The following is a 26,649-nucleotide window of genomic DNA, read 5'->3' as shown; positions in this document are numbered from 1 at the left end:
GAATGGCCACGAGCATAGTTTCAAGAATCATTGTGCAAAAAGGCGGGCCCGCCGCCCAGCGGCCCCCTAGGCCTGGCCCCACAGGGATCCTAGGAGGAGGTAAATCAGCGGTGAATGTTGGCCCGGGTAAAGCGTGGTGTCTCCGGAATTTAACACAGCCGGCCCAGATTATTCATCCAGTGCGCGTCCGTGGACCTTCGACCCTACAACTCATTGTGCAAGGATGCCACGCCTTAACCGGTTGATCCAGCCCGCGGGGGCATAGTTTCAAGAATCATGATTCTAAGCAGAATCGATTTAAGGTTAGGATCGGATTGGTTGGGATCGGATCATAGAATTGTACGATCCTACCCAAAACTCTTAAAATCTTATCATACATGATTAATAATTAGAAAAAAATACCTAAAAAAATTCATTTACATATAAATAGATAACTAATTTTACATATATATGCAATCATTTACACTTCATATTACATTACTACATGTACAAATTTAAATTAACTAGTAATTTAACTATCTTGTATAGTAATAATATTTATATTTTCATATCATAAAATGAAAAAAATATAAAATTTCTATTAACACAATAATAATAACACATTCAACGTCAAAAATATTTCCTTGATTTATAAGATGATCTAATTTAAAGGTCAACAAAGCACCTAACATACATAACATAAACTATTGAATCCTCTGATTCAAATATGAACGCCGAAAATAATCTTCTAAAGATTGGTTGATGTCACACAATACTAGACAATATGCATCCAAAAATTCATCATTTTGGGGAAAACAAATGACAGAATATTATTAATAAAAAACTAATTCAAAAATAATTAAGCATGTGTTTAAATAATTTAGAACCCTAATAAGACAAAAAAAATAATAAAAAAAAAAGATAAATCTTTTGGACATCCGAAAAGGATTTAAATGATATTTTTGAGTTTAAAATAGAGTGGTTAAAGATAAACTTTGAAATTTATTAAAGATCTCTGAACGAGCTTTGATTTGATATATTATAAGTTCTGTGGTTCAATCTGAGTCAAAAATTATGACCTCTCAAAGCTTCCATCAATCCTGCTTCGATTCTGTTACAATCCTACCGATTCTATTCCGATCCTATCGATTATATTCCGATCCTACTGATCCTGCTGCGATTCTACTGTAAAAATCAATTATGCACAATCCTAGAACGATTTTGGATTTTTGCATCATAGGATCGTAATTTTGCAAACCATGGTCACGAGTTCACAGCTGGTGTTTACTGGATATCTGATAACTTTTATCTCTCTTATCATCCGTGCATGAAATTCCAAACATTACCCCACGAGCAAACTATTATTGAATTTTGTTTTACCAAACAACAGGGAAGAGTTTGAGTTGTGGTATCTTTGGTTACAATTTTGTACAATAAAGAAAGTAATTAACTTATGACCTCTAACTCATGCCAAGATCGAGTTGCCTAACAACAGTTGTATTGAGTTAAACTACTTTCTTTTCCTTTTTTTTTTTTCTGCACAATATGATCACATTTCTCAATTGCAAGCTGATTACAGGGTAGTTTATATTATGTAGTTTGCACACTAGTTTCCTGTTACTGAAGCGACAATTTTCAAATTATGAATGAGATATTTTGCATTGCACGATAGTAATTAAATACCTTCAATGTATATATAGACTTAGCTTCCTAGTTATATTTTTATATGTTGTGCATTACTATATGTAATTGTGGATAAAGATCTCTGAGTTAAGATCGATTTTTCCACTCGCTTTAACAGAAGCTGAGAATTTATTTTTGCAGGGATTAAATGGCTCAACTCTGGCCTGTGTGATTGGGCAAACCAGATTTAATTAATATTATTTTGATCAGACCTTAGTTAAAATAATGTATACCTAACTAATTTACATTGTATTCTTATGACTATTGTTTTTGCTTGATCGGCACTGAAATATATTATACTTATTCTTCTATATATGATAAGAGTAAATTTTGTTGATCAGAATTTGATCAACTAGAATTTTCTATCGTCCAATCATAATACATGTATGTACATGCATACAATTAATATATGCATATGATATTATTAAAATACCCTTGTACATGCATGCATGAATTCTAGCCGGCCAGATTTCTGGTCATTTAGCATTACCCATATGATAATTTAATTATTTTTCTTTGCATTTTTTTTACCGATCGAGTTTTTCCTCTTTGAGTAAATCTTGTTGGTCAGAATCTGGCCAGTTAGAATTCTCTATCGTCCAATCATAATATATACATGTAATTAATATATGCATATAATATTACTAAGATACCCTTGTATATGCATACATGTATAAATTCTAGCTGGCCAGATTAATGACCATTTAGTATTACCCTTCCTCTTTATATATATATATATATATATATATATATATATATATATATATATATATATATATATATATATATATATATATATATATATAGTTTTATTAAATATTTACAGGACCTTCCTCGTTCTCCTCTCTCTCATCGTCGTGTGCATGTGTCAGCCTCGCCGGCCTCCTCGCCGCTGGCCGGCCGGGCACCACCCACCGGTCACCCCGCCTCCTCAACTCCGGCCGCCCACCACCCGCCGTCACCCACCGGTAGCCAGAATCCCAACCGAAATCTGGCCGCGATTGCGGTCGCTAGCGTGGTGGCCAGATCGCGGCCGGATTTCTGTCGGATTCCGGTTGAAATCCGGCCGGGAATCGGATGGAGTCTGGCAGCGACCGGATTCCGGCCGCGATGGCGCCGGATTCCGGCCGCGATCGCGCCATCGTCATCGCGACCGCACCTGCCTCCGTCACGATCGCGTCCCGACGCGCCCGCGTCAGGATTCCGACGAAGGCGCGTCCGGATTCCGGCGCAATCACGGCCGGAATCCGGATGCGACCGCGCCGGAATACAGTCGCCTGCCCAATACTTTCGGAATCGCCTGTATCGCGGCGGGAATAGAGATGTGGCCGGAATCATGCCGCGATCCCCGACGGGTTCACCCCATGGCCTATAGTATGGGTGGGTCCGGGCGGCCGGAGGCCGCCGGCGGTGGGCAGATGGCCGGCGGCAGGGCGAGTGGCGGGTGCGCGACGTGAGCTGCTTCTCGGCGAAACGAGCTGAGAACGAACGAAGCAGGAGGAGAAAAAAAATAAAGAAGGAAGAGAAAATTTTTTATAAAAATTTAATAAAAAAATGACATGGCATTAAGTCCGTAGCAATCCGTAAATAATGATCCGTAGCATATCATTTCTCTCTCTCTCTATATATATATATATATATTACCCTAAATATTCTTGACTCCTAAAGCTGATGGATATGCATCCTGGAAGTCTCGCAAGGTTCCAAAGACTGAAGTTAACGGGCCTAGATTTGAGCTACGACTACGTGCATGCATGGCACTGTCATTAATTATTAACGTGTGCAGAAAACTAGGGAACCATCTAGCTTCAAGTTTATCCAAATCCAACCAACTTATACGATCTTGGCCTCTTGCACGCGGCAGATTATTTGACTTGACTCCATTTGATTTGATTTAAATCGATCTCATCCGAACCGTGTCATCAGGCATGGCGATGGCTCGAGCAGTTGCACCTCAAACTTTGAATCTTGGGAGAGAGAGAAGACCAAGTTAATTTAGTTCTACGCCCACAGCCGAAAACGCAAGTGCCGGCGATTACAAGGCTCCACATTAATTTGTCGTCTCACAATGTCGATTTTGCATATAAAATATTTAATTTACACTGTAGAAAATTAATTATATATAAAGATTGCTTCGTTATATGTAAAGTATATTTTCAGTGTCAAACGTTTTCATACTGTGTTTAAACATTGTAAATCAAACACGCCATTAAAGATTTCATTCAATGAAATGCCCACCTAACAAGGCAACAGACACATTCCAATCTTAATTGCACCGCATTGTACATAACCTGATCACCCTTCTGCTTGGAAGCAGAAAACATAGGGCCACGTCACTAGGTTTCGAGTTGTTCATCAATTTACAGAAAAAATAAGAAAGATTTTACTTGATTCTATTTGCTGTAAGTCTCTGATATATTACATTGACTTTCAACTAAACTCGAACTCGATCGACTGTATAAGACTTATTCATTTGTTTATTCTCCCTATAATTTTTTTCAACAACTAAACTATACTATATATATTTTAATTAATCTACTGACACTGATTGCCTTTTTAAAATTAATATTAACTGATTAAGTACAGCAGTCTCGAAGCCTATAACCTTCCTCCCACGGTGGTGGTGTGTTATCATGAGGCGTTGCCCTGATCGATCGAGAATTTGATTCCTCCCACAATTTCCACGGCACGGCAGAAATCTTATCACCAGAGCTCTTCTTAACTCCCCCTTTCATTCATTTATTCATCCATTCATTCACGAGATGGACAATTCGATATAGTAGAATGTAGAAATTGATGCCAAGAAAAAAAAATGTAGTTAATCAAGATGAATCTATAAAATATTTAAGAAATAAATAGTACAAAGTCTTATATACTTAAGTTAAAAAAAATCTAAATCTTAAATTAAAAAGGTAAAAAATTAAATTACCCTAAAGACTATAAACAAATCATTTTAATAAATTTATATAATCTAATATCTTCCTTAAAATATTGAGAATTTGTTAGACAAAAAATGAAAGCGCAAAGAGGAACAATTCTTAACATATCAGCTATCTACAGTGAGGAAAAAATAAAAGGTAGTGTGATAGTGTCAAGCTGTAGATGATGACGAGTGAAATGATAATCTATTTCAATATGCTCCGTTTTCTCATAAAAATTGTATTGCGTGCAATCTGAATGACACTCTGATTATCACAAAAAATTCTCCTATCTACAAGCAACTAACGTAGTCAAATAATCTCACAATAGTGGTAGTCATGACACAATACTCAGCTTCTATGGAGAATCTGAAAATAACATCTTATTTCTTACTCTTCCAAAAGATAAGAGAATCTCCAAGAAAAATACAGAAACTGGTGGTCGACTTACGATACGTAAGGTTGTCTGCTCAATTAGTATCAGAGTATGCACAAAGCTCTAACGAGAAAGAAGGGAATAAGAAACTCTATATTTGAGTTCTCCAAATATACCGAAAAATGTTAAGAAAAGCAACCCAATGAACTATGCTCGGTGCAATGACAAACTGACTAATCATATGTACAACATACACAATATCAGGACAAATAATAGTGAGATAAACCAAGCTTCCCACAACTATAAAGTAGATGTCAGGATCTAGCAAAGGAGAATTATTTGATGGAGAGTACTGAGCATTAGTCTCAAGGAGAGTATCAACTACTCTGTTGTTAGTGAGACGTGCACGCTCAAATAGATCAGTTATGTATTTTGACTAAGATAAGAGATAACCCTTAGATGAAGAGATGATCTCGATTCCCAGAAATAGCGCAATAAACCCAAGTCTTTCATAGCGAAACAACAAGCTAGTTCAAACTTCAAAAACTTAATTCCATCAAAATCATCACCAGTAATTATCATGTAATCCATATATAAAGACAAAGTATACAACCTGCATGCATACACTTGACAAATAAAGCTGAATCATAATTACTAGGACGAAAGACAAGCGAGGTAATCACCATGATGAACTTTGCAACCAAGTACATGGTGCTTATTTCAGTCTATAGAGAGCTTTGCGAAGCCTGCAAACTTCACCAAATCGGTGAGCAACTCCAAGAAGAGGCATCATATACACTTCTTCTTGAAGATCACCATTCAGGAAAACTTCTTGACATCCATCTAAGATATTTTCCATTGACGAACAGAGGCAACGACAATTAACATACAAATAGTGGTTATTTTAGCAACAGGGGTAAAAGTTTCCTCATGATCCATGTCATACCCCTGAGAGTAACCTTTAGTAATAAGACGAGCTTTGTACCGTTCAACAGAACCATCAGATTTAGTTTTGATCTTATATACCCAATGAGAACCAACGACATGTTTCCCTAGTGGTAGAGGTACCAAATCCCAAGTATGGATATGATGCAGAGCGGTTAATTTCACGTCCATAGCATCCTGTCAATGAGGGTTACCAACAACTTCTCTATAGGACAAAGGCTCAGAAAGATGATGAACAGAGGCAACAAAAGAGTCAAAGGAAGTAGAATAACAAGAATAAGCAAAATTATATTAAGTAGTTTAGTAGACTTATGAGGGCATATAGACCGACGAATAGGATTGTCCGCAATCTCACGAGGTGATGGAACAGTCGTAGGAGGGTGAGGTGGAGGAGATGTCTCAAGAATACTAGATTCAGTGAAGCCGTCATGTGGAAGAGTAGTCGTGGGGGAGACTTCATAGGTGTCGGTACTGAAGGGATCAATGCAAATAAGATCTACATGAGTCATGTCATGTGGTGAAAGAGGTATGGAGAAGAAAGGAATATATGTTCAAGACACATAACATGATGAGAGACATAGAAATTTTTACTAACTGGATCAATACAATGATATCCCTTTTGATTGACATCATAATCAAGGAAGACACAAAACAAACTTAGAGGAAAATTTATCATGCTCAACGTGTGGTTGGAGAACAAAATAGGTACAACTAAAATCACGTAAAGAGGAACAATCAGGAGCACGACCATACAGTTTTTGAAAATGAGACAAACTTGAATTGTGAAAAGTTGGAATCCTATTAATTATATGAGTAGCAATAAGAATTACTTCTCTCCAAAAAATAATAGGAATATCTACAAACAATAAGAATGAATGAGTTGTCTTAACAAGATGTCTATATTTTTTCTCTGCAACCTCATTTGGTTCAGGTGTTTCTCGATATGAGGTTTGATGTATAGTACTTTCTGATGCAAGTAATGAGAAAAAATATTGGAAATGCACTCGCCCCCAAAATCATAATGAAAACACTTGATAACCGTCGAATGTTGAGTTTTGACAAGAGCTTTAAAGTCATTGAAGATGGTAAGATAATCAAATATGTGTTTTATAAGATAAACCTAAGTATAACGAGTACAATTATCAATAAAAGAAACATAATATCTTGATCCCTTTTTTACCACAGTAGAATACCCTCATACATCAGAATGAACAAGATCAGAAGAATTAGGAGAAAAATATAAACTTTTATTGAAAGTTAACGTAGAATTTTTTGCCAATTTACAACCACTACAATAAAAAATATCATGATCATTTTTTAAAATTCCTAATACTCCAGACAAAGCTAAGAATTGTAAACGAGACGTTGAAACATGACCTAGACGGATATGTCATAAATAAAAATTAGAAGAAAAACGACTCAATCGAAAAGAAGACAAATCGACACTATAAGGATGACCCAATCAAAACGGTCACCAATTTTTTTTTTTCAATCCTCAAAAGTTATGAATCGAATTAACAGTTCTTCAATTAAATCTAAAAATATAAAGATGAAGACTTTTATATCATGTAGAAATTCAGTAGGGATCCTCTGGTCTGCAAATTGCGGACCAGAGGATGGTCCACTGATGTGAACCCTTGATTTGGATGGACCCCACCTATTTAAAGATAAGATTCATTCAAATCAAGGATTCTCATGTAATTGACCATCTCCTGGTCTACAATTTACGGACCAAAGGATATGCTCTCGTAGAAATTAATGTCAAGATAAAAAATAATGATCATAATTTAATGAATCTAAAAAGTATTTAAAAACAAATTTTTATATAATTAGTTAAAAAATTTAAATCCTAAATTGAAAGGTAAATCATTAAATTATTTTAAAAATTATAAATAAATAATTCTAATAAATTTATTTATATAAAAGAGGATTTCATGCGATTTTCAATTTGAATTCCCGGTGGCAATCGATAATTAATGAGCCACGTATTTTGCCTGCGTGCAATTCAATCACTCAATCGATTCGCCGCCGTGACACCATTAATATTGATTCCTGCTTTAATCGTTCAATTCAATTAATCGAGCAGTCCTTTCTGGAAAGGGTATTGACTTTTGAGAAATGTCCCCATCGAACTCTGATGAATATTTCATTTATTTGATCGAATTAGTAAATAAATAAATTTCCCATGCCAATGCAGCCAGCCATATGAATTAATGTGCAGCTCGTTGTCGTTTACCGCGATCCCCTCGGCGGTTGCATCATGCATCAGGCACACCGGATTCAATTCCCCCACCGCCTTCGCAGTTGCTGCTTCGATATCCCTAGCTCGCACACGCATATCGCGCAAACCTGCAACCTTCAAACTTTGAAACCTCAGCCTTAACTCGATTTCTAAATATTTTTAAGGATCGGAGAAGATATTAATTAATATTTACTTGGAGACTACGGATCGATCCAGTTGAAATATATATGGAGGGAGGACGAACGATCAAAATGCATGGATAGCAACGGATAAGAACGAAATCCATGCCGTTCTCTTCCTATAAATGCAAGCACCTTTCATCTTCATCTCACTCCAAAAGCTTCCCACTGTCTTCACTTTAAAATTAACTCGCCCAGTTCTCTGTAACAGGTGCTAAACATGGAGGTGTTGCATTTCTTGTTCGGCATCTTCGGTGGGTTAACTCACGCGCGGATTCTTCTTTCTTCTCTTGATCTCTATTTGTTCCTTGTTTAATTCTTGCATGTTAATTGATCAGGTAACATTACTGCCCTCTTCCTGTTCTTGGCCCCGGTGTAATTACTCCTTCCTTCCTCTCTTAATTTTCGCCCCTGTTTTTTTTTTCTTCTTCTCCTTCTTTGTTTTATATTACATGATTATGTTGTTTTTCTTATTGATTTCGACTTTTAGTGTCACTTTTCGGAGGATCATCAAGAAAAGATCGACCGAGGATTTCTCCGGAGTTCCTTACACCATGACCCTTCTCAATTGCCTCCTCTCCGCTTGGTATATATATGTCAACTTAATTTCTGTGATTGAATTCGCGTCGCGTATGTATAAATGTTTGTGAATTAATGAAACTGGAATTAAGGTACGGGTTGCCGCTCGTGTCGCCGAACAACATCCTGGTGTCGACGGTGAACGGCGCCGGCGCGGCCGTGGAAGCGATCTACGTGGTGATTTTCCTGGTGTTTGCACCCAAGAAAGGGAAGGCCAAAATGTTGGGCCTCTTGGCCCTCGTCCTCTCCATTTTCGCCTCCGTCGCCCTCGTCTCCCTCCTCGCCCTCCACGGCCAGAGCCGGAAGGTCTTCTGCGGCTTCGCCGCCGCCATCTTCTCCATCTGCATGTACGCGTCGCCTCTGTCCATCATGGTGAGACGTAATTAATTAATTAGGATATATAGACTCGATCGATCGGAACATCCAATTAATATAACAAATTGGATACTGCAGAGGTTGGTGATCAAAACCAAGAGCGTGGAGTACATGCCTTTCCTTCTCTCCTTGTTTGTGTTCTTGTGCGGCACATCGTGGTTCGTCTACGGCTTGCTTGGCCGCGATCCTTTCGTCGCTGTATGAGATTCACTAAGAATCACGCTTCGTTAATTAAGCTGTGAGATTTCTTGAGTGTAATTAATTAATTAAATCAAATCTACTAATTCTGAGCAGGTACCAAATGGCTGTGGGAGCGCGCTGGGGGCCATGCAGCTGATACTGTACGCGATTTATAGGAACAAGAAAGGCATCCCTGGCGATGGCGACGGCGCCGCCGACAAATGCAACGGGACGAAGTCGCCGATGAAGATGAACGGGAAGCCAGAGATGGTGTAATCGTCACTTAATTAGCTAGCAGCCCCGGAATTGATCTCTCGTAAAATTATAGTTGTTTGATTGTAGTTGAGTCTGTTTAGATCAAAGTTTAAGCTGCAAGTTGATTAGTTCTTAGAGACTCTCAAGGCAACTGTAGAAATTTCAAACTTTTAGTGGGTTCATTTTAAATAAGTTCTATAAGACTCTTCGATGTAAAACTTGCGAAATGGAAATAAGTTTCTATGAAAAAAAAATATATTAAATTTACTTTACATCTATTTTCAAATTTTGTTTTTTATATTTAAGATAACAAATAAATTAAAACAATTCGAAATGAGAGTGGGCTGGGCAAAATAAAAAACCATATCTTCATTTCTTCTTTGTCTCTCTAGTTGATCAGCATTGTATGGCGAACGTAGATTTCTGTTTAGAGGAGTAAATAATTAGCGTTGATTTTCAAATAATTTTTAAAAAATGTTTTATAAATTCTTTCGAGATGAGGAAAAAAAACATTAAGAGAGACCAAAGCTGTCGGCCCTGAATAATACATATTTAAAGCATATTTCAGATAATTAAGATAGCGTGAAGGAATTTTAGCAACATTAATATTAAATATCTCTATTAATTTTTTTTAATAAAGTGGATGCATTTTTTTAATAACAATGTATATACTTTTCATTGTATACTCATTTATTTTAATTTTTATAATTTGTAAAATTATTTTAAAATATGTATGTTCGCGCATAGCTTTTCTAGTGCTGGTTTATAAGTCTCTTTGTTGGCCAATTACATTCTTTGTTCTATATCTAATTGGTCCAGTTTTCTAAAAAATTATATTTTATGTACCATTTAATTATCTAAAGCCATATCCACACAAGTCCGAATCCCCTTTGCAATTATAGGCCGCAATTCCCATTCAGATTATAATTTAGATATGGACATATAGTTAGAAGTCGTTCAAAGATTACTCACTTACTTGTGATAGGGGGGCGGTCGGACTACAGGGCGCTGAGTAAGGGGCTGCCTCCCAAACGGCTTCCGGCAACCTTTCTCAATCGAAATTATAATCTGTATGTTATATGTGAACACAGGGAAGGATCATAGTCAATTGTAACTAGATTCTAACCGTAATTCGATCATAATTGTGAAGAGAATCAAGAGGGGACAATGAAAAGTGGAACAGAGGATCTGCTCTCATATCGACATGTAGGTTACATGTCTTCACAAGTGCTTCTCGATTTAACTCAATCGATGAAAAAATTTCATGAGATCAAATTGGTTATCTTTGTGAATAGTTGGATGAATAAGCTGAATACCTATATTATAAAAAAAGGCATGCCAAAGTTATTAAGGTAAAATTATATGGATAGTGCTAAATGGTCAGAATCTGGTCAGTCAGAATTTATTTTGTAAGATATTATCAAAAGTATTTTAATAATATCATATTTAAGTATTAATTACATGCATGCATGTACATGCATATATTATTATTCATTTATAGCGGGACAGATTTGTTAGTATTAGCCATAATACCAATTATGAGATGATTGTAAATGACTCATTTTGTATCATATATCATTATTAATAAAAAGGCAAAATTGGTTATTATATTTATTATAGTTTAGTGTCGATTGAATAAATATAATAATGTCCTTGGATAGTAGGTTTTTATCTACAATATATCAATTTGTTGAATTGATAGTGAGATATTATAGAGAACACTACTCTTAACTATTCTTAATCGAGCATTAATATACAAGGACAATATTAATGCGTTGAGACTAGCATGTAGATTAGTGGATGACTTGATCTCACAAGTCATGGATATAAGATATCAGGTTGACACATGGGTATATATTAGAGAATATATACTGAATGATCCGCCATGAGAATATTTCATGGATCGTCGTATGAGTATCATAAATATTCTCATGTGACTATTGGTATGAATAGTCCTTAGACCTGAAGTCACTACGGTTCCCTATATAAGGAGTTGTATACTTTGGTATCGTCAAACGTCATCTGTAACAGGGTGGACTATAAAGTCGATCACTGGGTATGTAATGAATTATGCGGAGGGATATGAATGATCTAGATGGGATGTATCCCTTCCATATGACGGAAGCGATATCTGTGGGCCCCTTGATTAGTAGGACATAAGAAAGCATGATCATGCGTAAATGAGTCAATATGAGATATTGAACTTATTTGATAAGTGTGCCTACTTAGAGATCAAGAAACACAAACATTGATAAAAGGATGACACGGTCTATGTCTCATTGATCAATCTAGATATCAAGGATAGAGCGACCAAATCATACATGATGATAGCCACAGACAGGTTAGGTCGGATCTCGACTTTCTCGTCACTTGGGTAGCAATGATGTCTTGCTAGATGTCACTCATTGTTTATGTATTGCAAATGTTGATTTGGATACATTGCCAACGTTACGAGAGCCTATAGGGTCACACACAAAGAACAAGTTGATATGTAGATGAGTTCATGTGATGAATCAATGGATTAAGTGTAATCCGAATTTGACTCATTGAGTTAGATTCAAAGGGGTCCAATTGTTGGATTGAGTTCAATTGCATGGGAATCAATGGGTTAGGCTCATCGGGTGAACTTGAATTCACAAAAGAAGTTGAATGGTCAAAATTCAACCATTGGATTGAATGGTTGATTTTGAGCAATTGGATTAGAAGATGAAAGGGCGGAGACTCTTGGTATACCATGGGATGGTTACATAAATCATTTTGGAAGTGATTTTCATTAGATGTGAATGTGAAGAGACCCTTGACATTCTTCTTCTTCCTTCTTCCTCCTCTTGGCCGAAATCACCATTGTGGTTGCTAGCACAACCTTGTGATTTTTTCTCCATCTTGTTTTGTTTGCGAGACAAGCAAAGACAAGACTTGTTCGTGTGGATACCGTAAAGGCGCGGACACTTGAACGCGCTGAGATCTGCATCTAAAAAAAGGTTACTGTCGGGATTGCGAAAGACACGTAACAAAAGTATAATCCTATCATGTAGCTTAGTTTAGATTATGAATAGAAAATATTTCTTCAATTGAATCTGTTGGATAAGAGGATCTAGTAATTTTTTCGCTGCGTTTTTATGTCTTTGGTGCGCTAGATCCCACCAAGATTTTGACAACAAGATTTACTTATATTATAAATGATAAATTTCAATGGCCAGAATTTGGTCTGTCATCTTAATTAATCAGCTAAAACAATAAATATAAAGTGACCCGATTCTATTTCTAACCAATTGGTGCGGTCCAAATGTAATTATTAGCAAATCCAGACCACTTTTATACACCTCCAATTCTTAATCTTCTTTTGCCACACAGATTCAAATCGTTTCGGCGACGTGAAAATTGAAACCCCCCCCCCAATTTGGCCACCGTCCCTCGTTCCGATCGTCATTCTTATTTGATCTCTCCCCGTCGCAAATCCCAATCCCCAATCTCTGTAATCCCATCGATTAATTAGCAGAAGCGGCGGCAGCCATGGATTGCCAGCCGGAGGAGCTCCAGTTTCTGGGCATGTTCGGCATTTACCGGGAGGCCGCCAAGATCCTCGCCGGCTGGCGCCGGCTCTTCGCCCAGATCGGCGCCGCCCTCGTTCTCTCCATCTCCTTCTTCTTCTTCGCCCACAGTGTCATCTCCCGCTGCCTCTTCATCGCCATCGACCGCGACGAGGCCGTTTTAGACGACTCGCCCCCAGGATCCACCTCCGAGTCCTACGCCCTCAATCGCCTGGCGTCCGACAGTGCCTCCTTGTTCCTATTCAAGGGCGTCTACCTCCTCGCCCTCCTAGTCCTCGCCCTCCTCTCCACCGCCGCGGTCGTCTACTCCGTCGCCTCCATCTACGCCGGCCGCCGTGACCTCACCTTCCGGAAGGTCATCGCCGTCGCGCCCCGAGTCTGGCTCCGCCTCATGTCCACCTTCCTCTGTGCCTTCCTCATCCTCTTCGCGCTCCACTCCCTCGCCATCGCGCTGTTCCTCGCCATCGCCCTCGCCCTCGTCGCTATTGACAGCTCCGTCACTTCCCCCCTCCTCGCCACTTTGATCCCGCTCTACGTCGCCTCCCTCATCTACATCAGCGTCGTCTGGCACCTGGCCAGCGTGCTCTCCGTGCTGGAGGACGCTCGCGGGCTGGAGGCGATGCGGCGGAGCCGGCAGCTGATCCAGGGCAAGCTCCTCCTGGCATGCGTCATATTCTTGAAGCTCAATTTCTGCTTTGTGTTGGTGGAATGGGGCTTCCAGTTCCTGTTGGTCAAGTGGAGCACCAACGGCGCAGGGTTCAGCCTGCTTCTGTCCCTCGTGCTGCTGCTGTTGCTGCTGGGCCTTGTGATTCTCTTCGCCCTCACGGTGCAGACGGTGGTCTACTTCGTGTGCAAATCGTACCACCACGAGAGCATCGACAAGACGAACTTGGCGGATCATTTGGAAGCGTACGCGGGGGAGTACGTGCGGTTGAAGTCGCAGAAGCTGCAGATGGAGCAGCCGGGGGTTTGATTTCTCGAGATACAAAATGCATCCTCCTTCCTCCCTTTGGAAGCTTGTTGATGGATTTCAAGTTATATGATTTTCCATGCACAACAACAAAATGTACGATCGGAATATATCTATTACATCACTATTACATCACTGAAGACACATTGTGACAGAATAATAATAGAATGCGTACTGTCACGTATCAATCGTTAACACTATAACGATAAATATTAATATATCAATCATTAAATATAACAATGAATATTTATATATTTATATTTCCATCGCTACTAATTAAATGGAGTGAAATTTTTATTAAGGTATTAGTGACGGGAACTTAAATTTTCATCACAATTAACGATGTATATTTAAAATATCCATTGCTAATCTGGTAGGATCGGAAGTATCAAAAAGAATATTGTTCAACCATTAACAACAGATATTTCAATATTCTATTGCTGTTGCGACTGATATTTGAAATATCCGTTGCTAATTGCGACGGAAATTTAAATTTTCGTTGCTAATAGCAACGGAAATTTAAATTTCCGTCACTAAATTATACTATAGTAACACATGATTTTTTTTTTATTTTCCCTATTTACATATAAATCTAAATCATTTTAACCATCACAAGTGATAGTTTTCACAATAAACTAATAATACATAACAATACAACCCATAACAAACTCATTACACATCAATAATTATAGCATAACAAACACACAACACATTACAAACAACACAACAATTTAGCTGAATTAAAATGAACAATAGATACATAATAGTAAATTTAAACACAGGTCCAAATCTAATATAAGATAAAGTTTGTCATGATAATCAAAATAAGGAACAAGACAATGTGACTGGATACTTGCAGGGAGATGATTAGGTCAGGGTGATCGGATGCTTGTAGGGAGGCCCCGGAGCAGGTTAAGGTGACCGGATACTTACGGGGAGGCGAGTAGGTCAGGGTGACCGAATGCTTGTAGGGAGGCCCTGTTGCTTGTAGGGAGACGATTAGGTCCAAGTGCTGAGTCGACGGTTGTTGGGGACGTGGTGCTCTCATTGACTCCACGCAGCCCTGTGAGTGACGTAGACCTTTGGTGAGAACCTGCAAGCACAAAACCGACCTTGGAAGGGGTTTCCTGCGACGACCCTCCGATGATCAAGTCAGCCTCCAACAATAAGAAATCGAAGTAGAATGACGAGAACTGTAGCTACAGTGATGAATCGTGCATACCTCCGTTGGAGTCTGGGGGTCCTTATATAGGACTCCCTGAAGGCGCGTGCACGCTTACCGAGATGTGCACGCTTCTCAAAGTATACCTGTAATGAGTGTGTCAGAAAAGCGTGTCTGACGTCATACCTCAATAACGCGAGCATATCCTTGACGTGACAGTGGAAACTTCGATCGTACGATTCTCTGTCTGATTCGGCAGCCTACCATGCTGCCTGTCGACGACACTTGTCTCAAGGAGGATAGGGTCACCTGCCCCTTTTGTCTCATACCAAGCCGGACGGAAGATCCACTCGGCTAACGTTGCGATTGGCCGAGCGGGATATCTGCTCAGCTAATCATACGAAGGCCCTGGCGCTACTCGCGTGAACGGGAGAACCTTAGTGGCCATGGTTCCCGTTCGGTCGAGATAAAGATCGCTCAGACTTCGTCCCCTGTTGTTAAGCCATGCTAGTCACTCGCCGAGCGTCAGGAGCTCGGGCCCGAGTCGAGCCGATATGTCGAGATGCCGGGTCGGCTTTCCGCCGATCGGGGAGGTGATTCGCCCGGTCGGGGAGGTGATTCGCCCGGGCGAGCGCCTACAGGGTGTTGATCACTTTGACCTCCTGCTGGTCAGCCCTTATTGACCACCTTGACCTCCTGCTAGTTGGCCCTTGTTGACCACCTTGGCCTCCTGTCGGTCAGCCCTTGTTGACCACCTTGACCTCCTACCGGTCGGCCCCCCTTTACAACCGGATCACATGCCTTCCCTTCAATTCTAGTCGAAGGAGGCTGAAAGTTCGACTGACTGGACAAGTAGCTTGGTGAGGAATTGGTTGGTCGGCCGACCGCTGAGTTGGATCCCGACGGTTCCCGTAGGACCGGCCTTTTTCTCCCGGTCGGTGCTTCGTGCATTTATACTTGGTCATTTTAAATATTTTTCCTTACCACTATCGAGGGGGCGCGGGCCGGTCGGTTATTGCTGACGTCGTCCGAATCTCCTTGTGATACATGCAAATCGCTTCCATTAAGGCCGAGCATGAGCCCATTAAATGCTGACCCGTGGGGGCGCCACGTGTCGGTGATGCAGTCACCGCATGCCCGAGGTGGCAGCTGCTGATGTGTCGTTTGGCGGTTTGAATTCAACGGTCAGATGTGCACTTCGATCCTTGCGCCCTAGATCGGACGGCTCAGTTCAGCCATGCCCATCCTTATAAAGCTTTGGCGTCGCCGCTTCCCCGACGCTCTATTTCTGCTTCTCCCCCGTTTGCTCAGGCGACTTCGTTTTCTTCTAGCGCTACGCTCCAGCGTTCCGACGATCCTCAGCTTCCTTCTCCAACACTCCATTTTCTTGTAAGCTTTAATCTTCTATTTCCTTGTCTTTTGACCTGGTCGTTATCACTTTACGGAGCTCCGCCGCCTCTCGTCGATCCTCTTTTGCTTTCCCGTTGAATTTCCTAGCGAATCCCTTTTTTTCTGTTTTCCGACTATGGTCAGTTCCTCCCAGCCAATCGACCCGACCCCTGGTCCTTGGTACACCACCATGGAGACCAGCTTTGACGCGGACGACTCGACGCATCTCATAAATGCTTTTGACCTTCCACCCGACCACGAAATTGTCCTGGCCGGACCGTCCGATCAGCCGCATAACCTGCCGATCGACACTATCTGTTTCTTTCGAGACCAGTTTGTGGCAGGCCTTTGATTTCCCATCCACCTGTTCATTACCGAAGTTTGCAATTTCTTTCGCACCCCGCTCGCCCAGCTTGTTCTCAATTCCTTCTGCTTGTTATGTGGTGTAGTTGTGCTATTCAAGGTGCACAGCATCCCGTTAACCCCTCAGGTTTTCCACTATTTCTACTACCCTAAACATTCTGAGCTGGGCACCTACCTATTCCAATCTCGCATTAGCCTAGTCTTCTTCGACAGGATGCCCACCTCCAACAAGCACTGGAAGGAGTATTTCTTCTACATCAGACTGTTGGACCACGTGGTAGTTTTGATGTGATCAACCAAGTTTAGGTTAGGTCCTGTTTGTTTTCTGATCCCTGTGTCTAAGTGTGCAGGAGCTTAGGAGAGCAGGAAGTCGAGCGGAAGACGCAGCTAGCAAGAAGGATGGCACGGGAAGGGAGCTGATGGGCTCGGTGCGTCCGAAGGACGAGAAAGCTGCGGAAGAGTACACTGGTGGGCGAGAAGAACATGCGTGATGTTCGAGGGACGTAAAGCCGAGACGGAAGCCTACTCGAGGAGAAGGCCGAAAATTGGGTTCAGGTGAGCCCTATTTCGGTTGGCAGGAATCACCCAAAAGAACGGAACTTCGAAAGTTGAAGCAAAGAAGCAAGTGTGCTGGAAACACTACTCAAGGCGCCTTCACCTTGAAGGCGCCTTCAAGACTTGATGAAGGCGCATTCATCTGGTCAAAAGTGACCGTTTGAGCGTGGATAAAGTTTTATCCGCTGACTTGGTTAGAGGCGTCTTGAACCTTGTTAGAGGTGCCTTAGACCCTCGGAATAAACTTTGCAGGAGTTATATAAAGACCCCTGGAGCTAGGAAATATTCACTCATTCAAGCAATCAACTCTGTAGTCATTCCTAGCAATAGTTCTAAGCTTCCAAAGTGTAAAAGACTTCTCCGCCTTCAGAGAAGGAGATCTTTCAGAGCTTTTCTTACTGCCTTGGATTAACAACCTTCTTGGTTGTAACCAAGTAAATTGCTGGGTTCTTTTTCTTTATTTCTGTTAATTTACTTTATTAACTATTGCACTGTTTAAGTTGAAAGAATCGAGGCGGGTATACTTTTATTTAGCAAGCAATTCACCCTCCTCTTATCGGCCCCGCTGCACCATCAAGTGGTATCAAAGTCCGACCGCCTCAGAAGGACTAACCGTTGACTGAAGCACAAAGATCAGGACGATGGCCGGCGCGAACATTCATCCCCCGAAGTTCAACGGAGACTTCGCTACTTGGAAGCGAAAAATGGAGGTATTTTTTAAAACTAAATTTGACATACTTTTAATAATGAAATATGGATATGCAGTGCCAAAAGACAAAGAAGAATTCAACTGGACGAATAAGAAGCAGGCCGATTTTGTGGCCAACAGAAAGACGAAATTTCACCTACTCAGCGTGCTGCCGCCCCAGGAGGTAAGTCGGATCAAAAGCTACGATTCCGCCAAAGACCTCTGGGACAAATTCCTGGAGCTCCACGAAGGCACCTTAGACGCAAAGCTAGCGAGGTGCGATATCCTCCGGACCCAGTTAACAAACCTCCGGATGAACAACGGCGAGAAGGTAGCGCAACTTCAAGCGAGGATCAAGGAGCTGATAACGCAACTGACGAATCTCGGTGAAACGGTAACGAACCGAGATTCCATTCAGTACACGCTCAACGTCTTCCCCAGAACTCCGGAATGGGCTTCCTTAGTAGATGCGTACTACATCTCTAAGGACTTTAAGGTAAGTAGTTTAGAAAGTCTATTTTCGAGTCTCGACTTGTAGAGCCTAAACAAGTAGAAAAGTTGAACCTCAACATTGCCTTATAAGCCAAAAAGGATTATCCCGATTCCGAAGCGTCGATCGACGAAACTGAAGCGGCTCTTCTGGTAAGAAAATTAAATAAGTTTGTTAAAACTAATAAGTTTAAATCGCAGTTGAGGAAACATCAACGGAACAGAAGGACGGTCCGATGCTACAACTGCAACGAGGAAGGACACATCAAGGATGACTGCCCCAAGTTGGAGAAAAAGCACAAGGAGAAGCCTCAAAGACCAACGTCATCTACACGCAAGAGCCTGAAGGCCACCTGGGATGATTCTTCGTCTTCCGAATCAGAAGCCGGAGCCTTCTCAGGATTAGCACTGATGGCCAACCATCTCTTTGAAGATAACTCAAGCTCAGAGATGAGCATAGATGAAGGGGGAGGAACATCAGAAGAAGAAGAAAGCTGCGACGAAGGGGGAGCATCACCGCTTAAGGTAAGTAAGGTACATGATCTCACTCCTACTCATTCCTTTCAATTTATCATATTGCTTACAAAAGATCTAGCAAAATTAGAAAAAGAAAATGCTGAATTAAAATTGAGCTTAGCAAAAGTATGTCCACTAAAAATGTATGATAATTTAAATTTAGAAAATGAAAAATTAAAAAATTGAAATTGAGAAATTGAAAACTAATGCATGCTTAAATAAATTTCCAAAATCAAAACTAAGGATTTATGGAAAATTAAATTGGTATATTAGAAAACATCAAGGACAACTTAGGAAAATTTCTAGAAACTATATACCCCACAAGTTTTTAAATAACCATGTAGGAAGGAACCTCTATTGGGTTCCAAAATCCGTTCTAGACTAATTTTTTTCTTTAAATTAAGGCTTTCAGAAGAAAAATTAAATAGATAATTTCTTTTGAGACTTTGTCTAAGGAAGTGGTTGTTGCTCCAATAACCAAGAAGACCTAGTGCTTCGTCACGACCTAGAAGCCAAAATATTGAAATGAAATGTTTAATTAACTTCTTATTAAAGCATTAAAATTAAACTTAAATAATGCTTTAAAATTTTTTTCCATACTTAGGAAAATATTCTTGCTTAGAATTCTTACTTGGAAAATCTTTAGAACTGCTTTTGCCTAAGTTAAAAAGCTTTCTAAAGTTAAATTTTTTTGGTTTACCTTAAAAATTTTTTTTGCAAAAACTTAAGGAAAATCTTAGAAATTTTTTTCAAAATACTTAGAAATTTAAAAAAATCTTTTTTCAAATCTCTTCTTAATTAACTTAGATTTTATTTTGAAATATTTGGTACCCCGTTTTTGCTATGATCAAAGGGGGAGAAATAAGTACGAGTTAAGTTTAGGAGGAATTAAAACTAATTTTGGTTAAATTTTATTTATGTCTTTCAACATTTAGTATCCGAACTAAATGCTATGCTTGTTGCAATTTAGTTTAATTGCAAATTTAGACTTTAAATATTAGTTTTGTAATTTCTTTAAATTACTACTAGTCTGTTTTTACCCTAACTTAAATTTGGGTTGATGCACATCAAAAAGGGAGAGATTGTTGGACTCCGTGGTAGTTTTGATGTGATCAACCAAGTTTAGGTTAGGTCCTGTTTGTTTTCTGATCTCTGTGTCTAAGTATACAGGAGCTTAGGAGCGCAAGAAGTCGAGTGAAAGACGCAGCTAGCGAGAAGGACAACACGGGAAGGGAGCCGACGGGCTCGGTGTGTCCGAAGGACGAGAAAGCTACGGAAGAGTACACCGATGGGCGAGAAGAATGTGTGCGACGTTCGAGGGACGTAAAGCCGGGATGGAAGCTTGCTCGAGGAGAAGGCCGGAAATTGGGTTCGGGTGAGCCCTATTTCGGTTGGCAGGAATCACCCAAAAGAACAGAACTTCGGAAGTTGAAGCAAAGAAGCAAGTGTGCTGGAAACACTGCTCAAGGCGCCTTCATCATAGCTTGAAGGCGCCTTCACCTTGAAGGCGCCTTCAAGACTTGATGAAGGCACCTTCATCTGGTCAAAAGTGACCGTTTGAGCGCGGATAAAGTTTTATCCGTTGACTTGGTTAGAGGCGCCTTGAACCTTGTTGGAGGCACTTTGGACCCTCAGGATAGACTTTTCAGGAGCTATATAAAGGCCCCTGGAGCTAGGAAATATTCACTCATTCAAGCAATCAACTCTGTAGTCATTCCTAGCAATAGTTCTAAGTTTCCAAAGTGTAAAAAGCTTCTCCGCCTTCAGAGAAGGAGATCTTTCAGAGCTTTTCTTACTGCCTTGGATTAACAACCTTCTTGGTTGTAACCAAGTAAATTGTTGGGTCCTTTTTCTTTATTTCTGTTAATTTACTTTATTAACTATTGGCTGTTTGAGTTGAAAGAATCGAGGAGGGTATACTTTTATTTAGCAGGTAATTCACCCCCCTCTTGCCGACCCCGCTGCACCATCACAGACTCCCCGAGCGTCCGAGCTTCCGGACCAAGTGGCAGGTCGGTCTTCCCACTCAGCCAGATTTGAAGAGGTACAAGACACGAGCAGATTATCTTCATGCTGCCAATATGTTGGTCGGCCTGAAGTTTGATATTCACAAATTGCTCCCCAAGGGCGTACTGTATATCTTTGGGCTGAGTCCGAGCCGAGTGCAGCTTCCGAGCAACCTAGGTACCAGATTTCCTTATCCTCCTTTGATTCTAACTGATTCTGTTCTTCTTTTGCAACTGACATCATGATGCACGCCCGAGCTGCCGGGATAATGAAGGCCAAGCAGGCCGAGATCGAGGTGGCTGCCGCCAAGGAAATTGAGTGGCTCGATTTGACCCCGATCGACTCACAGGAGGTCACGGCTAGAGAAACTGCCACTACGAGCGATGGGACTGCTGAACAGATGCCAAGCGTGGGCGAGACTATTGACCTAGGGGTGGCCCAAGAGGTGCCCCCTGTCATTCAAGCTGAGAGATCAGGGTCCTCGGGCGATGATGTGCCGCTCACCCGCAAGAGACACCGAGCTGAGGTGCCCTCCCGATCCGCCACGTCGGTCTTGCAAACTTCTGCGGGAGGCATCCCATCTACAACCCCCACAACAGTGGAGGCTACATTCTCTGATCAGACCCCTTCTGTGGCCGAGCTGCCGGAGCCACTTCTCGTGCAACCACTCGCCTCCCTTCCTCCGGCTGTGAGGAGGATAACTCGCTTGGCTATTCACCCCGTTCGCTCCACCCAATCCTCCAGTCCGTATGCCTCTGCCCAATCAGCACCGAGCGGGAGACGATTCGTCACCGCCACCCTTCGCCTACCGACCGAGGATCTTCGCTCGCCGGGCGACCAGGCCGAATCTCCCCAACATCAAGTCTACAGCCACGGTCGACTCGGCCGCGTATAGGAGGAGGTGAGGGCTCGAGCGACCATGAAACCTCCGAGCGCGCTAGCCGACAGCCATCTAGAGATGTCCACCGGGGTTAGTATTTTTGGTCATCACCTCATAGTTATCTCCGATCAGCACTAATATTCGCTTTGCAGTACTGGATGGAAAGTATCGCCATGTGCCAGCGGCTAGCACAGGTGGAGGATGAGCTGAAGAAGCTCAAACTTTCGGGGGAAGGTTCTTCCTCCCAAGGGTCGCACCTGCTCAGTTGAAGTCGGAGCTGGAGAAGGCCCAACAACTTCTGACGGAGGAACAACAGAAGTCAACCAACCACATGCCAGTAGGCTGAGTCAGATCGAGGCTCAATTGAAGACCTATGATAGGAAGTTGGAGTTGGCCTCCACGATGAAGCAACGGGTCGTCGCCGACTTAGAAGAAAAGAAACAAGAAGCCAGGCAACTGGCCGAGAAGCTGAAGGCAGCGGAGAATTCCCTGGTTGCTGAGCGGGCAAGCTGTTCGGCCAAGGAGACTGAACTGCAAGGCCACGTGAAGCGCCTTGAAGATGAGTTGCTGGCGTCGCGGGCTGCTCTGAAGACCAATCAGGAGGCTGAGCCGGTTCGTTTTGCCGCCATGAAGCATCAATACCTCCGGTCGAAGCCCTTTCTAGAGAAGGCGATAGACCGTACCGTCCATTCGTTTGAGCTGGCCATTACCGTCACGATCACCCAACTGAAGACGAACGACCACCTCTCTGAAAGTTTTTCCGACCGGGATGTCAACCGTGTCCAGCTCCTGGAGGGTATCCCTAACGAGGATTTTGACTATATCGAGTGAGCGCGGAGCCGCTATTTGTAAAAGTCTTGTTTTTTGCACGCCTTAATGGCCTTTCTGCCATTCGGCGATATCTATGAATGAAATATTGTCTCTTTCAAATGCTAAAGATTTGCTGTGTGCATGTTCGCATAGTCTCGATCGACAACGACGCCAAGGCTATTATTGGAAAATCCTCTTAGGATTATATCTCTAGGGTTTAGAATCCCTGCCTGACTTCAGCTTTAGTGTCTGTGTTATGCGATTTTTCAAGGCCGGGGTTTAACGTCGTTGCTCGACGGTCTTCTGGGCAGGGTATTCATAGTCACCGCGCTACTCTGGGGTTTAACGTCGCCGCTCGACGGTCTTCAGGTGGGGTATTTATGATCGTCGCTCCGACCCTGGTGTTTAACGTCGCCGCTCGATGGTCTTCAGGCCGGGTATTTATAGCCGCCGGTTCGGCTCTGGTGTTTAACGTCGCCGCTCGATGGTCTTCAGGCCGGGTATTTATAGCCGTCGGTTCGACTCTAGTGTTTAACGTCGCCGCTCGACGGTCTTCAGGCGGGTTGTTTATGGTCGCCGCTCCAACCCTGGCGTTTAACCTCGCTGCTCGACGGTCTTGAGGCCGGGTATTTATAGCCGCTGGTTCGGCTCTGGCGTTTAACGTCGCCGTTCGACTATCTTCAGGCCGGGTATTTATAGCCGCCGGTTCAGCTCTAGCGTTTAACGTCGTCACTCGACGGTCTTCAAGCCGGGTATTTATAGCTGTCGGTTCAGCTCTGGCGTTTAACGTCGCCGCTCGACGGTCTTCAGGCGGGGTGTTTATGGTCGCCGCTCTGACCCTGGCGTTTAACGTCGTTGCTCGATGGTCTTCAAGCGAGGTATTTATGGTCGTCGCTCCGACCCTGACGTTTAATGTTGTCGCTCAATGGTCTTCAGGCGGGGTATTTATGGTCGCTGCTCCGACCCTGGAGTTTAACGTCGTCGTTCGACGGTCTTCATGCGGGGTATTTATGGTCGCCGCTCTGACCTTGGCGTTTAACATCGTTGCTCGATGGTCTTCAGGCCGGGTATTTATAGCCATCGGTTCGGCTCTGCCATTTAACGTCGCCGCTCGACGGTCTCCCGAATTGCCCAATCGTTCAGCGATGATTTTGCAATCCTTTGCTTTTTGATTTTAACCCTGCAGTCAAAAGGCGTAGGGCAAAGAAGAGATACACGACACTAAATACATCGACGTACCTTTTGTTGGTGCGGGTAGCACTAACGATTTAACCCAGGTTTTGATGAATGACAAATCAGGTTAAGTTAGTTTGTTGTTGTCTAACACTCTGATCGAGTGTGCAGGAGAAATCCTGACAGGTCAACGGGCTGACCGGATGTCTGGCACGAAGCCCAGCTAGGTCGACGGGCTGACCGGATAGCTGGCATGAAGTCCAAGCGGGTCGACGGGCTGACCGGACGCTTAGGCACAAAGTCTAGCTAGGTCGACGGGCTAACCGGATAGCTGGCATGAAGTCCAGACGGGTCGACGGGCTGATCGGACGTCTGGCAGGTAAGTAAGGTAAGTCACTGGAGGGGAGTGACTGCGAGGACGCGTTCCCGGGAAGGGAACATTAGGCGTCGATCCTGCTTAGATCCATTTCGGATATCTAAGTCGAGATCGTGACTAGATTTCGGTCTCGGAAAGACGGAATCTAAGTCATACTCTTTTTGCTAATTCATACTCACTTTGCTTTTGCTAACAATTTGTGTTGCAGGGTAAATTTGCCTCCAGACTAACGTTTGTCTTGCAGGACGGATTCTGCGGGAAAACAGGGTCCGGGCGCCCGGAAGGGATCCGGGCGCTCGGGAGGCAAATTTCATCCAAACTCACGCGTCACCACGTGGAGCTTGCTGGTTGGACCTGCCACGTCCCACCAGGGCGCCCGGAAGGGATCCGGGGTGCCCCGAGCCTCATATAAAAGGAGGATCAGAGGGGAGCTTCAGAACGACAACGAAAAGAAAGTCTTCCACTGCTTGCTCTACTGTTCTGCGCTCCTGCGACGCTAACAAAGCTCCGACAATATGCTCCTTTCCTTTTTTTTTTATTCTTGTCGGTATTTGCTTTATTTCCATTAGCATTCCTGTACTTTAATTTGTAATTATTTTCGAACTGCTAGTGATTGCCCACCGAAAGCACCCTTGTGTGCGGGCCTTGGAGTAGGAGTCGACACAGGCTCCAAACCAAGTAAAAACCTGCTTGTGTTAGCATTGTCCTTTTATTTCCGTTGTGTTTATACTCGAACGATTTTGTGTTTCGATATTCACCCCCCCCCTCTATCGAATATAACGGTCCAACAAGTGGTATCAGAGCAGGTACCGCTCTGATTTGGTGCAACCACCAATCAAGCAAAGGGGGGTCGTTTTAAAAAAAAAATTAGATATTGTTTGTCTTTCATTTTTTTCCCCTCCAAAACGGTTTTTGAAAAATACATCGCTATCTTTTCACCATTGTTTATGATTTAAAAAATATTACATTTTCAAAATTTTGAAATAATATTTTTTAAAAATATTTTATTAATATTTTATTAATATTATAATAATATTTTATTATTTTTTCCAAAAATAGTGAAATATTATTTTTTTCAGCATTGCTAATCCAAGACCAAGTCTTGGGATTTTTTTTCTGTTTCTCTGTGTGCAAGAATAATGACTCTTCAAGAAGGACGGAACCCCCACAAACCACCTAACCATCAATATTTCAACTATTGGAAGCGATTAATGGAATGCTTCTTAGGAAGCGTAAACTTTGATTATTGGCTGATATTGAGAAAACCTTCTCAGAACTCAGAACTAAATACAAATGTAAGTAAAATCATTTGTAATGTTTTACCTGACAATGTTTTATGCAGAGTAAAAAAGTACAAAGATGCACATGAGCTTTGGACCCAATTGATCAAACTTCATGAGGAGCCGATGGAGCTCGAGGATCAAGTAAAAATCGAATCCGAACTCGGGTTAGATCCAATCGAAAAGCCTACTGAATTAGAGGTTGCGCTCAAGGTTAGTGATATTTACCAAAATACCCCTGCTAATAGTAGTTTAAAAAATATGAGTATTGATCTGGTTATTTCTGAAAATATATGTGAAAATAATGTAGTTGACAATAATTACAAAAATACCCCTAGGATATTATCTGATAAAACAAAACCAATTAATTTAAAAAATTCAAACTTGAACCTAAACAAATCTGAAAACTCAAATGATAGAGATGACAAAGTCAATATTGATCTACATAAAATTAATAAATTATTTAATAATCTAGACAATATTAATCTAGAAAATCCTATCCAAACCCAAGATAATTTAATTAATAAAAAATTAAATTTTAACGATAAGAATAATCTAATAAATTCCACTAATTATATCAACTTAAAAAATAAAGAAAATATAAGAATAAAATCAAACACTTTGATAAAATCAAAACTAAATTTAACAAAATTAAAATTAAATGTTAAAAATAACATATTAAATAAAGATAATCTGAAAAATTTTAAATTAACAATTAATAAAAGGTTA

At 41.5% G+C, this 26,649-nt stretch overlaps 2 protein-coding genes across 2 annotated transcripts; both read left to right on the top strand.

Annotated features, from left to right (window-relative positions):
- Positions 1 to 8,435: 8,435 nt before the first annotated feature.
- LOC121999839 (bidirectional sugar transporter SWEET1a-like) lies at positions 8,436 to 9,944 on the top strand. Its single transcript, XM_042554475.1, has 6 exons — positions 8,436 to 8,576; positions 8,661 to 8,697; positions 8,813 to 8,908; positions 8,994 to 9,273; positions 9,355 to 9,474; positions 9,571 to 9,944. Exons 1-6 carry the CDS (start codon positions 8,543 to 8,545, stop codon positions 9,730 to 9,732), a joined length of 729 nt encoding a protein of 242 aa, XP_042410409.1. The 5' UTR covers positions 8,436 to 8,542; the 3' UTR covers positions 9,733 to 9,944.
- Positions 9,945 to 13,224: 3,280 nt separating this feature from the next.
- Positions 13,225 to 14,323, top strand: LOC121999995. The gene has a single exon (XM_042554582.1). It carries the CDS (start codon positions 13,225 to 13,227, stop codon positions 14,233 to 14,235), a length of 1,011 nt encoding a protein of 336 aa, XP_042410516.1. The 3' UTR covers positions 14,236 to 14,323.
- Positions 14,324 to 26,649: the final 12,326 nt, after the last annotated feature.

Source organism: Zingiber officinale, chromosome 7A, assembly GCF_018446385.1.
Source record: "Zingiber officinale cultivar Zhangliang chromosome 7A, Zo_v1.1, whole genome shotgun sequence".
In the NCBI taxonomy this organism is placed as follows: Eukaryota; Viridiplantae; Streptophyta; class Magnoliopsida; order Zingiberales; family Zingiberaceae; genus Zingiber; species Zingiber officinale.
This window is presented reverse-complemented; position numbering and strand designations above follow the sequence as displayed.

Excerpts from the sequence above, each read along its gene's own strand:
- LOC121999839 (XM_042554475.1), top strand. The coding sequence starts at position 8,543 with ATGGAGGTGTTGCATTTCTTGTTCGGCATCTTCG. Across the intron at positions 8,577-8,660 it reads TTTCTTGTTCGGCATCTTCG|GTAACATTACTGCCCTCTTC; the intron begins GTGGGTTAACTC and ends TTAATTGATCAG. Across the intron at positions 8,698-8,812 it reads TTCCTGTTCTTGGCCCCGGT|TGTCACTTTTCGGAGGATCA; the intron begins GTAATTACTCCT and ends TTCGACTTTTAG.
- LOC121999995 (XM_042554582.1), top strand. The coding sequence starts at position 13,225 with ATGGATTGCCAGCCGGAGGAGCTCCAGTTTCTGGGCATGTTCGGCATT.